Raw genomic sequence first — 14,481 nt, 5'->3', positions numbered from 1 at the left:
TGCCCGACAGGCAGGAGCTACTGGCTGCAACTGAAGGAGCCATGGTGGGTGAGAGCGCGCAGAGTCCCTGGCCTGCAGGGCCCACCTCCGCCTTTCCCAGGGCCAGGAGCTGCCAGCACACGGCAGGCTCTCTGTAGATCTTTCTGGAATGGGCCTGGGGATGGACTCTGCACACCCCCGGCATCTCTCATGCTTCTTCGCTCCGCCCCAGCACCCCCGCCCCCGCCGACCTGTCTGTCCCTCACCGTGTCCAGGCCCACTCCAGGTCTGCCTTCACGGGCCGAGCAGCAGCCCCCTGAGGAGACACGGGGCTCGCGGTGAGCCTGTGAAAAGCTGCGGGGCTCTAGTGCTACTTAGAGCCTGCCCCTGAGCAGCCTGCCCAGGCCAAGATGCAAAGGAGCTTGACCCTCTGTGGCAGCTTCAGAGTGGAGGGAAGGTGGCCCTGTGCTGGGGTGTGGCCGGGTGGCAGTGGCTGCTTTGCTCTGGAGGGGAGGCACTGCAGCGGGGTCTCAGCGCACTGCTCTCTGAAGGGACCCAGGTGTGCCTGCTCTGGGCCCCTGAGCTAGAACCTTTGCAGCTGATTGTCTGAAATTCAGGTGAATCTCAAGTAACAGCCAGTTGAAGTGAAGTGCAGTAGCACTTAGTGAGTCCACAGACTTGCCACCGAGCCGGCTACCTGGCTTCTGATGGCTTCCTTCCCCCAGGAGGGAGGCCCAAGCCCTGTCCAGCCCCCGGGAGCCGCCCCTCTGCTCTGGATCGGACCGTTCTGAGTCTCGCACCCCAACGGCTCGTGGTACTCCTTCTCTGGTGACGGGCTCCTTGCGCGCAGCGTGCCGTGGAGGTGGGTCTGTGTGGCCCGGGCCCTTCCCCCTTCCTCCCGTGGCTGAGTACTGTTCCGAGGCCAGGGCCGCCACGCTGGCACCCATTCCCCCTCGGGCCGGTCAGCACGGATGGTGCTGCTGTGAGCTTGCCCGCAGTGTCTCCAGCTCTTTAGGGTCTAGGCTGAGGAGGGGGACTGCTGCTCACAGGGCCGTCCTGTCACTTTGGGGGACGCGTTGGATTTGATCTCCCTCACCCTAACTTGTGACGTGGTGTTGAAGAAGAGCTGGGGGCAGCTCAGGGGCAGGGCTGCCCCTCCTGATCCGCGAGCGCCGCAGCACAGCGCCCCTCGAGCAGGAGCAGAGGCTCCGAGACCCTGCTGAGGCTGCCTGGGAGCAGGACCAGGTGCAGGTGGCCCGCGGGCTCCCAGTCACCGAGAGCTCCTAGGGTGGCGGGGCGCCTCAGGGGGAGTGGCGGCCTCTTCTCCAGCACTGGCATCAGAAACCTTCCCGATGCAAGACCCAGACGCTGCCGGAAGGGGCATGAGAGGCGGCCCTGGACGCTGGACGACAGGCCCACTGCTGCCTTGACTGACCCGGCAGGAAGCCCTGGGGTCATGCCCCCTGACCATCCAGCCTGGGACGGCCAGCAGAGGAGCTGGGACGCTCCAGACCGTCCCCTGCAGGAGGAGGCAGCCACACCCCCAGCGTCCCCCGCACCAGGCTGCCGCCTCACCTGCGCAGAGCCCCCAGGTGCCCATCTCACCCCTACCCCCTTCACACCTGGCCTGCGCCAGGTCGCTGTACTTTCTGGGGCACGTAGGTGTGAGACACGCTCACGTCGAACTCAGGGCCTCCCGGTTTAGGTGGCCATCCGCATGTGGGCTCGACTCACAGCATGGCCGAACCCCTGGGGACCAACGGCCCTCGCGAGGCTGAGCCAGCGCCCCGAGCTGTGACCCTCCCGGCCCCGGGCGGGATGGGGCCTGGCTCGGACACTGGGGACTCCTTGGGCCCGTAAGGACTGCCGAGGGGAGACCACGCAGGGCGCAAAGCAGAGCTCTGACTTTATTGAAACCAAACAACACGCAGAGGAACAGGAACTGGCAGGCCAAGGCCCCGGTGCCCAGCACTCACCACCCGATCTCCTCCCACGGCAGACTAGGCCCCAGGGCCGCCGTCAGGGCCCCGCAGCACGTCCAGGACCCCTCCCGCGAGTCCAAAACATGGCCTGGTCGCCCGTGTCTCTGGGGGTCTCTCCCCTGGCGTCCCTCCTCACAGCCAGGCACGGTTCTGAGACCTGCTCCCGCATCAGGGGCCGTTGACCTTTCGCCCAGGAACAGTGGTGGTCAGCGCTGCGTTGCGAAGCAGGTGATGGTGACGGTCAACTGACAGGCAGGTAACTGCCGCCATGAGTCCGTGAACGTCCCTGACCTTCCCTTGGGGCCCCCGCGGCCCGGCCCCCCAGGTGAGCGGCCAGGACCAGGGCCCAGCCCCTCAGTTCTGGGGCCCAGGCCTGAAGGGCTGGAAGCAGGGCAGCTCCCCCAGGACAGAGGCTCCCACCACAGCCAGGCTCTCCCCGGGCCTCTGGGGCACGCCGCTCCCCGGCTCGGCAGTGCTGGCGTCCTGTCCTTGGGGGCAGGCCGAGGCCCCCTCCTCCGCCTCCCTCTGGCTGCAGGGTGAGTAGGAGACGATGGTGAAGCCCCTCTTCTGCAGGGCGCAGTCGGCGGGCACCAGCTCCGCGCCCGGCCCCGCCCTCTCCAGGACACTCAGCTTCCAGCGGTGCAGGTCCTGCTGCTGGGACGGGTTCTGGAGCCTCACCGCCCACACCTCCCCGGGGTCCAGCAGCAGTTTCCAGCGCTGGCCCGGGCTCTGCAGGGCCCAGCCCGGAACCATCCTCCGAAGGTAGACAGCATCCTGGCAGCCCACCATGGACACAACCTGCAGGCCCAGGAGCCAGGCCTCGGCCGCCTCGGCCTCCTCGGGCTCCATGGGCCGGCTGGTACCCAGCTCCAGCACCATGGGCTCCCCGGGGGGCAGGTCTGCACCCAGGAAGTTCTGCCACGGAGAAGGGGGGCGTGGCCAGTGTGAGCATGGGGGCAGCCCCTGGAACCTCCAGGGCAGGGCCTGGGTCCAGTCGGCGTCCTCGGGGCCCAGGCCCAGGGGCACCGCGTTCTGGGGCCCCAGCTCGGTGGGCACAAACAGGGGGTCCAGGCCCACCTCTTGTGGCCCCGCTGGTGCTGACGCCAGGGCCCCAGGCCCCCAGGGCTCGGCGCCCCCCTGCCCAGGCTGCCCCGGGGACCCCTCCTGCTCAGGCCCCGCCTCCAGGGGCTCCGCGGTCTCGGGGTCCCAGTCCTCGTCGTCCCAGTCTTCCGACTCCAGCATGTCTTTGAGGTCCAGGAAGGCCACCTTGAAGCAGGCGAAGCAGACGCTCAGCTCGTCCCCATGCTGAATCTGGTACAGCCAGGATGCGTAGAGGCAGGACATGCCCTCCCTCCCATGGCGCACGCTGACCGGGGGACACATGGCCACACTGCCCGCCTTCTGCAGGTGGACGGCGGGGGCCCTCCCTGGGCTCTCAGGGGAGCAGGCCCACAGGCTGGGGGCCAGGCAGGTGCTGGGGCAGGCAGGAGGGCTGGGGGGAGGGAGGCAGAGCGATAGGAGGAGTTGGGGGTGTGGCGTAGGTGGAAGAACGGGTCCCGATTCAGCCGGCAGTTGCAGAGACTGGGGTCAGAACTTCTAGAAGCTTCTGCAGCTGAACCCTGTGTAGTGTCTGGAGCTGGGAAGGCAAGGCAGGTGGGGTCAGGCAACCCTGGGGCAGAAAGCTGGGGCCCGCAGGCCTAGGGGGTGTCGGGGTTCAGGCAGGCCCCCAGACCACCTCCGCTCGGCCTGCCCAACACGGGACTGGGGTCCCTTGGCCACCCCGTCCCCTCAGGGGTCCCCTCAGGGCCCCCCTCAGCCCCATCGGCCTGGCCTACAAAATGGGAGGGAGCCCAGGGGAGGCATAGGCCCGCACCCTCCCGGAGGGTTGCCCCGGAAGATAGATGGCCCGGGTGGCCCTCAGCACCCAGCCCCGACCCTCCCTCCCTCCCTCCCTCCCCGGGGTGCCCTCACCCAGGTGCCTCCCCTGCAGCCAGCCAGGGAAAGGGGGCGCAGGCCGGCGGGGCCTATAAAGGCCAGGGCTTGAGAACCTCAAGGGTGAGGGGCCCGCGGCCAGCCGGCTGGCCCGAAGGGTGGGCCGAGGCGCGAGGATGGCAAGCCCAGGGCCAGCACTGCACGGGGCTGGGTCCCCGTCATCACGTCCACACCACAGTGGACCCCGAGGAGGACCACGGCCTGGGCGATGGTCGCGTGTCTGGCGGGTTTCACGGTAACTGATGGGCCAGAGCTGTGTGGCCTGGATCTGGGCATCTGTGCGTGGGGAGGAGGTGGCACGTGGACGCCCCGCACTGCTGGCCGGGTCTGCTGTGACCCCGACGCTGACCGGGCACTGCACCACAGGCAGGCGTTCAGAGAGCCCTGTGAGATCGCCGCAGACGACCCGGAAGGGGAAACTCGCGTCAACTGCAGCCAACTGTCGCGGGGCATTTCCCAGATCCACAAGGAACTGGAATCGGCGGCTTCCAAACGCCGCCCGAGGCGGTGGGCCCAGGACTGGGCGTCCCCCGCAGGGACGGGGCCACAGGCCCTGCCGACGCCAGGCCAGTCCGGGAGCACAGGGCTGGCTGTGGGCAGGTGGAGCAGCAGCGCCAGCCCGGCCCTGGGGGGGGCGCCGAGCTGCACGTGGCCGGCCTGGGCCAGGGCGACTCAGCACTTTCCCTGCGCAGGGGCTGCTGGGAGATATGCAGATGAGCCCGGCCTTTATAGGCCCCGCCGGCCTGCGCCCCCTTTCCCTGGCTGGCTGCAGGGGAGGCACCTGGGTGAGGGCACCCCGGGGAGGGAGGGAGGGAGGGAGGGTCGGGGCTGGGTGCTGAGGGCCACCCGGGCCATCTATCTTCCGGGGCAACCCTCCGGGAGGGTGCGGGCCTATGCCTCCCCTGGGCTCCCTCCCATTTTGTAGGCCAGGCCGATGGGGCTGAGGGGGGCCCTGAGGGGACCCCTGAGGGGACGGGGTGGCCAAGGGACCCCAGTCCCGTGTTGGGCAGGCCGAGCGGAGGTGGTCTGGGGGCCTGCCTGAACCCCGACACCCCCTAGGCCTGCGGGCCCCAGCTTTCTGCCCCAGGGTTGCCTGACCCCACCTGCCTTGCCTTCCCAGCTCCAGACACTACACAGGGTTCAGCTGCAGAAGCTTCTAGAAGTTCTGACCCCAGTCTCTGCAACTGCCGGCTGAATCGGGACCCGTTCTTCCACCTACGCCACACCCCCAACTCCTCCTATCGCTCTGCCTCCCTCCCCCCAGCCCTCCTGCCTGCCCCAGCACCCGCCTGGCCCCCAGCCTGTGGGCCTGCTCCCCTGAGAGCCCAGGGAGGGCCCCCGCCGTCCACCTGCAGAAGGCGGGCGGCGTGGCCATGTGCCCCCCGGTCAGCGTGCGCCATGGGAGGGAGGGCATGTCCTGCCTCTACGCATCCTGGCTGTACCAGATTCAGCATGGGGACGAGCTGAGCGTCTGCTTCGCCTGCTTCAAGGTGGCCTTCCTGGACCTCAAAGACATGCTGGAGTCGGAAGACTGGGACGACGAGGACTGGGACCCCGAGACCGCGGAGCCCCTGGAGGCGGGGCCTGAGCAGGAGGGGTCCCCGGGGCAGCCTGGGCAGGGGGGCGCCGAGCCCTGGGGGCCTGGGGCCCTGGCGTCAGCACCAGCGGGGCCACAAGAGGTGGGCCTGGACCCCCTGTTTGTGCCCACCGAGCTGGGGCCCCAGAACGCGGTGCCCCTGGGCCTGGGCCCCGAGGACGCCGACTGGACCCAGGCCCTGCCCTGGAGGTTCCAGGGGCTGCCCCCATGCTCACACTGGCCACGCCCCCCTTCTCCGTGGCAGAACTTCCTGGGTGCAGACCTGCCCCCCGGGGAGCCCATGGTGCTGGAGCTGGGCACCAGCCGGCCCATGGAGCCCGAGGAGGCCGAGGCGGCCGAGGCCTGGCTCCTGGGCCTGCAGGTTGTGTCCATGGTGGGCTGCCAGGATGCTGTCTACCTTCGGAGGATGGTTCCGGGCTGGGCCCTGCAGAGCCCGGGCCAGCGCTGGAAACTGCTGCTGGACCCCGGGGAGGTGTGGGCGGTGAGGCTCCAGAACCCGTCCCAGCAGCAGGACCTGCACCGCTGGAAGCTGAGTGTCCTGGAGAGGGCGGGGCCGGGCGCGGAGCTGGTGCCCGCCGACTGCGCCCTGCAGAAGAGGGGCTTCACCATCGTCTCCTACTCACCCTGCAGCCAGAGGGAGGCGGAGGAGGGGGCCTCGGCCTGCCCCCAAGGACAGGACGCCAGCACTGCCGAGCCGGGGAGCGGCGTGCCCCAGAGGCCCGGGGAGAGCCTGGCTGTGGTGGGAGCCTCTGTCCTGGGGGAGCTGCCCTGCTTCCAGCCCTTCAGGCCTGGGCCCCAGAACTGAGGGGCTGGGCCCTGGTCCTGGCCGCTCACCTGGGGGGCCGGGCCGCGGGGGCCCCAAGGGAAGGTCAGGGACGTTCACGGACTCATGGCGGCAGTTACCTGCCTGTCAGTTGACCGTCACCATCACCTGCTTCGCAACGCAGCGCTGACCACCACTGTTCCTGGGCGAAAGGTCAACGGCCCCTGATGCGGGAGCAGGTCTCAGAACCGTGCCTGGCTGTGAGGAGGGACGCCAGGGGAGAGACCCCCAGAGACACGGGCGACCAGGCCATGTTTTGGACTCGCGGGAGGGGTCCTGGACGTGCTGCGGGGCCCTGACGGCGGCCCTGGGGCCTAGTCTGCCGTGGGAGGAGATCGGGTGGTGAGTGCTGGGCACCGGGGCCTTGGCCTGCCAGTTCCTGTTCCTCTGCGTGTTGTTTGGTTTCAATAAAGTCACAGAGCTCTGCTTTGCGCCCTGCGTGGTCTCCCCTCGGCAGTCCTTACGGGCCCAAGGAGTCCCCAGTGTCCGAGCCAGGCCCCATCCCGCCCGGGGCCGGGAGGGTCACAGCTCGGGGCGCTGGCTCAGCCTCGCGAGGGCCGTTGGTCCCCAGGGGTTCGGCCATGCTGTGAGTCGAGCCCACATGCGGATGGCCACCTAAACCGGGAGGCCCTGAGTTCGACGTGAGCGTGTCTCACACCTACGTGCCCCAGAAAGTACAGCGACCTGGCGCAGGCCAGGTGTGAAGGGGGTAGGGGTGAGATGGGCACCTGGGGGCTCTGCGCAGGTGAGGCGGCAGCCTGGTGCGGGGGACGCTGGGGGTGTGGCTGCCTCCTCCTGCAGGGGACGGTCTGGAGCGTCCCAGCTCCTCTGCTGGCCGTCCCAGGCTGGATGGTCAGGGGGCATGACCCCAGGGCTTCCTGCCGGGTCAGTCAAGGCAGCAGTGGGCCTGTCGTCCAGCGTCCAGGGCCGCCTCTCATGCCCCTTCCGGCAGCGTCTGGGTCTTGCATCGGGAAGGTTTCTGATGCCAGTGCTGGAGAAGAGGCCGCCACTCCCCCTGAGGCGCCCCGCCACCCTAGGAGCTCTCGGTGACTGGGAGCCCGCGGGCCACCTGCACCTGGTCCTGCTCCCAGGCAGCCTCAGCAGGGTCTCGGAGCCTCTGCTCCTGCTCGAGGGGCGCTGTGCTGCGGCGCTCGCGGATCAGGAGGGGCAGCCCTGCCCCTGAGCTGCCCCCAGCTCTTCTTCAACACCACGTCACAAGTTAGGGTGAGGGAGATCAAATCCAACGCGTCCCCCAAAGTGACAGGACGGCCCTGTGAGCAGCAGTCCCCCTCCTCAGCCTAGACCCTAAAGAGCTGGAGACACTGCGGGCAAGCTCACAGCAGCACCATCCGTGCTGACCGGCCCGAGGGGGAATGGGTGCCAGCGTGGCGGCCCTGGCCTCGGAACAGTACTCAGCCACGGGAGGAAGGGGGAAGGGCCCGGGCCACACAGACCCACCTCCACGGCACGCTGCGCGCAAGGAGCCCGTCACCAGAGAAGGAGTACCACGAGCCGTTGGGGTGCGAGACTCAGAACGGTCCGATCCAGAGCAGAGGGGCGGCTCCCGGGGGCTGGACAGGGCTTGGGCCTCCCTCCTGGGGGAAGGAAGCCATCAGAAGCCAGGTAGCCGGCTCGGTGGCAAGTCTGTGGACTCACTAAGTGCTACTGCACTTCACTTCAACTGGCTGTTACTTGAGATTCACCTGAATTTCAGACAATCAGCTGCAAAGGTTCTAGCTCAGGGGCCCAGAGCAGGCACACCTGGGTCCCCACACCTGGGTCCCTTCAGAGAGCAGTGCGCTGAGACCCCGCTGCAGTGCCTCCCCTCCAGAGCAAAGCAGCCACTGCCACCCGGCCACACCCCAGCACAGGGCCACCTTCCCTCCACTCTGAAGCTGCCACAGAGGGTCAAGCTCCTTTGCATCTTGGCCTGGGCAGGCTGCTCAGGGGCAGGCTCTAAGTAGCACTAGAGCCCCGCAGCTTTTCACAGGCTCACCGCGAGCCCCGTGTCTCCTCAGGGGGCTGCTGCTCGGCCCGTGAAGGCAGACCTGGAGTGGGCCTGGACACGGTGAGGGACAGACAGGTCGGCGGGGGCGGGGGTGCTGGGGCGGAGCGAAGAAGCATGAGAGATGCCGGGGGTGTGCAGAGTCCATCCCCAGGCCCATTCCAGAAAGATCTACAGAGAGCCTGCCGTGTGCTGGCAGCTCCTGGCCCTGGGAAAGGCGGAGGTGGGCCCTGCAGGCCAGGGACTCTGCGCGCTCTCACCCACCATGGCTCCTTCAGTTGCAGCCAGTAGCTCCTGCCTGTCGGGCAGGGTCCTGTGTCCTCTGTGTCCAGTTGTCTCCGGGAGCCTGGAGGTTGGTCCTGGAGACCGCTCTCTTGCTCAAGTGGACCAGAGCCAGTCATCAGCATCAGCACTGGCTCCCACGTGGCCAGCCACAGTCTGGCCTGATGCTCCTGCTGGCCACAGAGGCCAGCCCTGGCTGTCCTGCTCCAGGAGGACTGCTGAGCTGCGGCCTCCTTCCCAGGGCCTGGGGATCCTCTGTGGTTGAGCGTTCAGTTCTGCGATGGCACTTGGCCTGCTGGGCAGGGTCTCGTGTCCTCAGTTTTAGGCCTGAGAGCAGAGGGTATGTCCCCATTCCATCTCTTGCAAGGCCTGGTTTTGTCCGGAGGCCTCCCGCCATCCCACCCTGAAGCCTGGAGAACTTGGGCCTGTGGGCTCTAATCTCTTGGGCTGATGGAGCTGGAAGAGGGAGGAGAAGCCCACTGGCCAGATCTGCCTGAGTGTTAGGCAGAGCATCTGGAGTGGGTGGGGTGGGTGAGTGGCGAGGGGTTCTGTGTCTGTATTATCCCCATCCCAGCCCCCTGGTGCCTGTGCACCATAGCCCGGCAAGCCCAGATTTGCGGTGTTGCTGATCTCAGAATCCTAGCTTCACCCCACATGGGGTGGTGTTCTCTTCTGTTGGTACAAAGAAAGCAGATACTGCCGTCAGGAGTAGGTGTCTCCTCATATCGGTCAGTCAGCTGGCTGGCCCACCCTCCTTGCCGGAGTCTGGCTGGGCACAAAATAACTGAGCCACCACAAAAGCCTTGTAGATTCAAACAGTAACTCTTTATTCCCGAACTCTCACCAACGCTCTACACCAACGTTCTGGGAAAATGCACTCCCTCCACCGGGCTCTGCGGACCAGTACTCTTAGGACCCCGCGAGAACTCAAGGGGAACTCTAAAGGAGCGGGCGCCTGAGGCAGCAGGATACGCCCTAATCCTGGAGCCGCCCTATTCCAGCAGGATCCACCCTGAACCTGGGGCCAACCTATTCCAGCAGGATCCACCCTGAACCTGGGGCCGCCCTAATCCCTGAGCAGGGTCACCTTTTAAACCAAAATGCCATGCGCCATTCCTACTTGGCTATGGCTCTCAGCACCTCCTGGATGCTCCCTGGTCACCGGTTCCCCCTGCAGCAGTCTGGCTGGGCACAATTCAGGAGCCACTTGTCAAAAAAAACAAACTTTATTTTTAGAACCACAAACGCCAAACAACCAGCTCCTCAGGAAAAACCCTCAGAGCCCAACTGCCACCACCGGCTTCCCACAGCCTCTCCACCTCCCACAATCCTCCTGCTCTTGAGGCCGATTTGCTGGGTCACGTGGGCGGAGCAAAAAAAGTCCCCCAATGAGCAGTTCCGTGGTCTGAAGGGCAGGGAAACAGCCCAATGAACATGACCGCAGAGGAGCCAATCAGGTAGATGTTGCTGGGGCCACTGTGAGCCAATCATCAGACGGCAGCTGGAAGTTTGCTGGCAGCTGGAAGTTTGCTGGGGCCCCTTCGGCTGTGGCTCTCAACATCCCCCCTCCTCCAGGTGCACCCCACCAACATTCCAGTCATCTCTGGAATCTGAGTGACTTCCTCAAGACCAGGCTCAGGGCTGCAGAAGGTGGACGCAGCTGCTACCCTCTGGTGGCCTCTGCCCAGCAGGTGCACTGACTGCCTGCCTGGAGTGGAGGCACCCAAGGAGGTGCAGTGTCCCACACACTCCCCTACAGGGGATCACTTAGCTGGGGCCACCTGGTGGAGGCTGCTGCTTCAGGGGAGGGACCCAGTGAGTGTCAGGCCATCTGCAGATTCCTGTGTTCTTCAACCTCCATCCTCAGACAGGGGGTACACCCAGGTGAGACTCCCTGGTCCCGCCCTCAGAGCCTGTGGCTGGCGCTGGGTCATCCCCCCCAGGGTGGCAGCAGGGAGCAGGTGCTGTGCTGGGGGACAGTTCATGGAGTGCCCACTGAAGGCCAGGCTGCAGCCACTGGCAGAACACGAGGCAGTGACGCTGAGTCTTCTGTGACCTTCCCCTCGAGCGTCCTGCATGCCCCAAGCAGGCCCAGGTACCTCTGAAGACTGGACCTGGTGTCTCAGGGTCCTGCATCTGCAGCTACTGCAGCTGCCCCTGCCCTTCCTGGGACGCTGCAGCAAGGGGCAGAGTCCAGGTAACTGGTTGGGGCCGGTGGCACACTGGACTCTTGAGATCTAGCAGAATCATGTCTTCCTGCCACGTCCCACAGCAGCGCAGCCTGGTAGCCTGTCCCCCTGGATGCCCTCCCACCAGTTGTGATGTGAGGCAAGGTCCCGCTCACCCTCTCCCTGGGCCATAGGCCACGTGCCACGGGCTCCCCGCCCCCACCAGCCCTCAACAGTGTGAACTCACTGGTCTCACAGCAACCACAGAGGCAGGGTCTACTTCCAGTTGCATTTCACAGGTGGGGAAACTGAGGCACCTGGAGGGGCCACTCCCCTCGGCTGACAGGGGTGAGCACCCAGACCACGCTGGGCAGCTGCAGTCCAGCCCAGAGCTCTGGCTGGGCTGCACGGGTCCTGGGGAGGGGTGGAGGCCACTAAACTTCCTGGGGGTGTGCAGCAGAGGACGGCAGAGCTGTTGAGAGGGACAAATGAGTCTGGTCCATCAGCTGAGAGAAAAGAGAAAGCTCAGAAGGCTGGGTCGTCTAGGGTGCCAGGTGGGAGAAATTAAAGGAGAGTGTTAACACCCTTGGAAAAGACAGTCACCCAAGCAGACCCAAAGGCTCGGCTGACACTCTGACTCAGAGCAGCAGGGGCCCAGAAAGGGGAAGTCGGCAGTGCCAAGGGGCAGGGAGTGCTCTCTAGGGCAACCGAGGCAGCTGTGGAAAGTACTGTCACTGATTAGGTGGGGTGCTCAGGGATCTGGTCTGTACTGCATGGTCCTGAAGTGATGGTGTGATGATGAGGATGGTGGAGATCATGGGGATGGCGATGTGGTGGTGCTGGATTATGGTGACTGTGATGGTGGTAGTGAAGAGGATAGCGGTGTGCGGTGGTGATGATGAAGATGATGGTGGTGACAGTGGTGGAGGTGCTGGTGATTATGACTAGTGTGGTGGTTGATGATGGCAATAAAGATGATGGGTACAATGGTGGATGTGGTGGTGGTGGTGGTGAAGGGGATAGGAATAGGGATGGTGGTGGTGACGGTGGTGATGGTGAGTGTGGTGGATAGTCAGAGTGATGAGGATGAGGATGGTGGTGGTGGTGGTGATGGTTATGGTGAGGGTGAGAGGAAGGGTCATGGTGATTGTGATGGTTGTGGTAATGAAGATATGGGGATGCTCATGAAGTTGATGGTGATTGTGGTGGGTTTAGTGGTGATAATGATGGGGATGAGGATGGTGGTGGTGGTGAGGGTGATGGTGAGGGTGAGGGTGAGGGTGAGGGTGATGGTGAGGGTGAGGGTGATGGTGATGGTGATGGTGATGGTGAGGGTGATGGTGAGGGTGATGGTGAGGGTGAGGGTGATGGTGAGGGTGAGGGTGATGGTGATGGTGAGGGTGAGGGTGAGGGTGATGGTGAGGGTGATGGTGAGGGTGATGGTGATGGTGATGGTGAGGGTGAGGGTGATGGTGAGGGTGAGGGTGATGGTGAGGGTGAGGGTGATGGTGATGGTGAGGGTCATGGTGATGGTGAGGGCGAGGGCGAGGGTGAGGGTGAGGGTGAGGGTGATGGTGATGGTGAGGATGAGGGTGAGGGTGAGGGTGATGGTGAGGGTGATAGTGAGGGTGAGGGTGATGGTGAGGGTGAGGGTGATGGTGATGGTGAGGGTGAGGGTGAGGGTGAGGGTGATGGTGAGGGTGATGGTGAGGGTGAGGGTGATGGTGAGGGTGAGGGTGATGGTGAGGGTGATGGTGAGGGTGAGGGTGAGGGTGATGGTGAGGGTGAGGGTGAGGGTGATAGTGAGGGTGATGGTGATGGTGAGGGTGAGGGTGATGGTGATGGTGAGGGTGATGGTGATGGTGAGGATGAGGGTGAGGGTGATGGTGAGGATGATGGTGATGGTGAGGGTGAGGGTGATGGTGATGGTGAGGGTGATGGTGATGGTGATGGTGAGGCTGATGGTGAGGGTGAGGGTGATGGTGAGGGCGAGGGTGAGGGTGAGGGTGAGGGTGATGGTGATGGTGAGGATGAGGGTGAGGGTGAGGGTGATGGTGAGGGTGAGGGTGAGGGTGAGGGTGATGATGAGGGTGAGGGTGAGGGTGAGGGTGAGGGTGATGGTGAGGGTGATGGTGAGGGTGAGGGTAATGGTGAGGGTGAGGGTCATGGTGATGGTGAGGGCGAGGGCGAGGGTGAGGGTGAGGGTGATGGTGAGGGTGAGGGTGAGGGTGATGGTGAGGGTGAGGGTGAGGGTGATGGTGATGATGAGGGTGAGGATGAGGGTGAGGGTGAGGGTGAGGGTGATGGTGAGGGTGAGGGTGAGGGTGATGGTGAGGGTGAGGGTGAGTGAGGGTGATGGTGAGGGTGAGGGTGAGGGTGAGGGTGATGATGAGGGTGAGGATGAGGGTGAGGGTGAGGGTGAGGGTGAGGGTGGAGGGGTGAGGGTAATGGTGAGGGTGAGGGTCATGGTGATGGTGAGGGTGATGGTGAGGGTGAGGGTGAGGGTGATGGTGAGGGTGAGGGTGAGGGTGATGGTGAGGGTGAGGGTGAGGGAGAGGGGTGAGGGTGATGGTGATGGTGAGGGTGATGGTGATGGTGAGGGTGAGGGTGAGGGTGAGGGTGGGGTGAAAGTGATGGTGATGGTGAGGGTGATGGTGAGGATGAGGGTGAGGGTGAGGGTGAGGTGAGGGTGAGGGTGAGGGGTGAGGGGTGAGGGTGAGGGTGAGGGGTGAGGGTGAGGGTGAGGGTGAGGGTGAGGGTGAGGGTGAGGTGAGGGTGAGGGTGAGGGTGAGGGCGAGGGCGAGGGCGAGGGCGAGGGCGAGGGCGAGGGCGATGGTGTGGGTGAGGGTGAGGGTGAGGGTGTGGGGTGAGGGTGAGGGTGAGGGTGAGGGTGAGGGGGAGGGCGAGGGCGAGGGCGAGGGAGGGCGAGGGCGATGGTGTGGGTGAGGGTGAGGGTGAGGGTGAGGGTGAGGGTGAGGGTGAGGGCGAGGCGAGGGCGAGGGCGAGGGCGAGGGCGAGGGCGATGGTGTGGGTGAGGGTGAGGGTGAGGGTGATGGTGAGGGTGAGGGTGAGGGTGTGGGTGAGGGTGAGGGTGAGGGTGAGGGGGAGGGGGGAGGGCGAGGGCGAGGGCGAGGGCGAGGGCGAGGGCGAGGGCGATGGTGTGGGTGAGGGTGAGGGTGAGGGTGAGGGCGAGGGCGAGGGCGAGGGCGAGGGCGAGGGCGAGGGCGAGGGCGAGGGCGATGGTGTGGGTGAGGGTGAGGGTGAGGGTGAGGGTGAGGGCGAGGGCGAGGGCGAGGGCGAGGGCGAGGGCGAGGGCGATGGTGTGGGTGAGGGTGTGGGTGAGGGTGAGGGTGAGGGTGAGGGTGAGGGTGAGGGTGAGGGCGAGGGCGAGGGCGAGGGCGAGGGCGAGGGCGAGGGCGAGGGCGAGGGCGATGGTGTGGGTGAGGGTGAGGGTGAGGGTGAGGGTGAGGGTGAGGGTGAGGGCGAGGGCGAGGGCGAGGGCGAGGGCGAGGGGATGGCGAGGGTGAGGGTTCCTGGAAGACAGCATGGTAGTGGTGCCTGTTCTCTGCTCCTCTGCCCTGCTCTGGAGATGGATGGAAAGTAGGGGGTCCGCCCTCCTCCCTCACTCCCTGCAGTGCCTGTCTTCTGCGACC

At 65.6% G+C, this 14,481-nt stretch overlaps 2 protein-coding genes across 2 annotated transcripts; one reads left to right on the top strand and one right to left on the bottom strand.

The window, feature by feature from the left end:
* Positions 1-2,315: 2,315 nt before the first annotated feature.
* On the bottom strand, positions 2,316-3,344 carry Tex19 (testis expressed 19). The gene has a single exon (XM_026381344.2). The coding sequence runs from the start codon at positions 3,342-3,344 to the stop codon at positions 2,316-2,318; it is 1,029 nt and encodes a 342-aa protein (XP_026237129.1).
* Positions 3,345-5,326: 1,982 nt separating this feature from the next.
* On the top strand, positions 5,327-6,355 carry LOC113176805 (testis-expressed protein 19.2-like). Its single transcript, XM_026381345.2, has one exon. It carries the CDS (start codon positions 5,327-5,329, stop codon positions 6,353-6,355), a length of 1,029 nt encoding a protein of 342 aa, XP_026237130.1.
* The last annotated feature ends 8,126 nt before the right edge of the window (positions 6,356-14,481 follow it).

Source organism: Urocitellus parryii, chromosome 7 (genome assembly GCF_045843805.1).
Source record: "Urocitellus parryii isolate mUroPar1 chromosome 7, mUroPar1.hap1, whole genome shotgun sequence".
Lineage (NCBI taxonomy): Eukaryota > Metazoa > Chordata > Mammalia > Rodentia > Sciuridae > Urocitellus > Urocitellus parryii.
This window is presented reverse-complemented; position numbering and strand designations above follow the sequence as displayed.

What these genes read in the sequence shown, in the direction of transcription:
- Tex19 (XM_026381344.2), bottom strand. Translation starts at nt 3,344, where the DNA reads ATGTGTCCCCCGGTCAGCGTGCGCCATGGGAGGGAGGGCATGTCCTGC.
- LOC113176805 (XM_026381345.2), top strand. Translation starts at nt 5,327, where the DNA reads ATGTGCCCCCCGGTCAGCGTGCGCCATGGGAGGGAGGGCATGTCCTGC.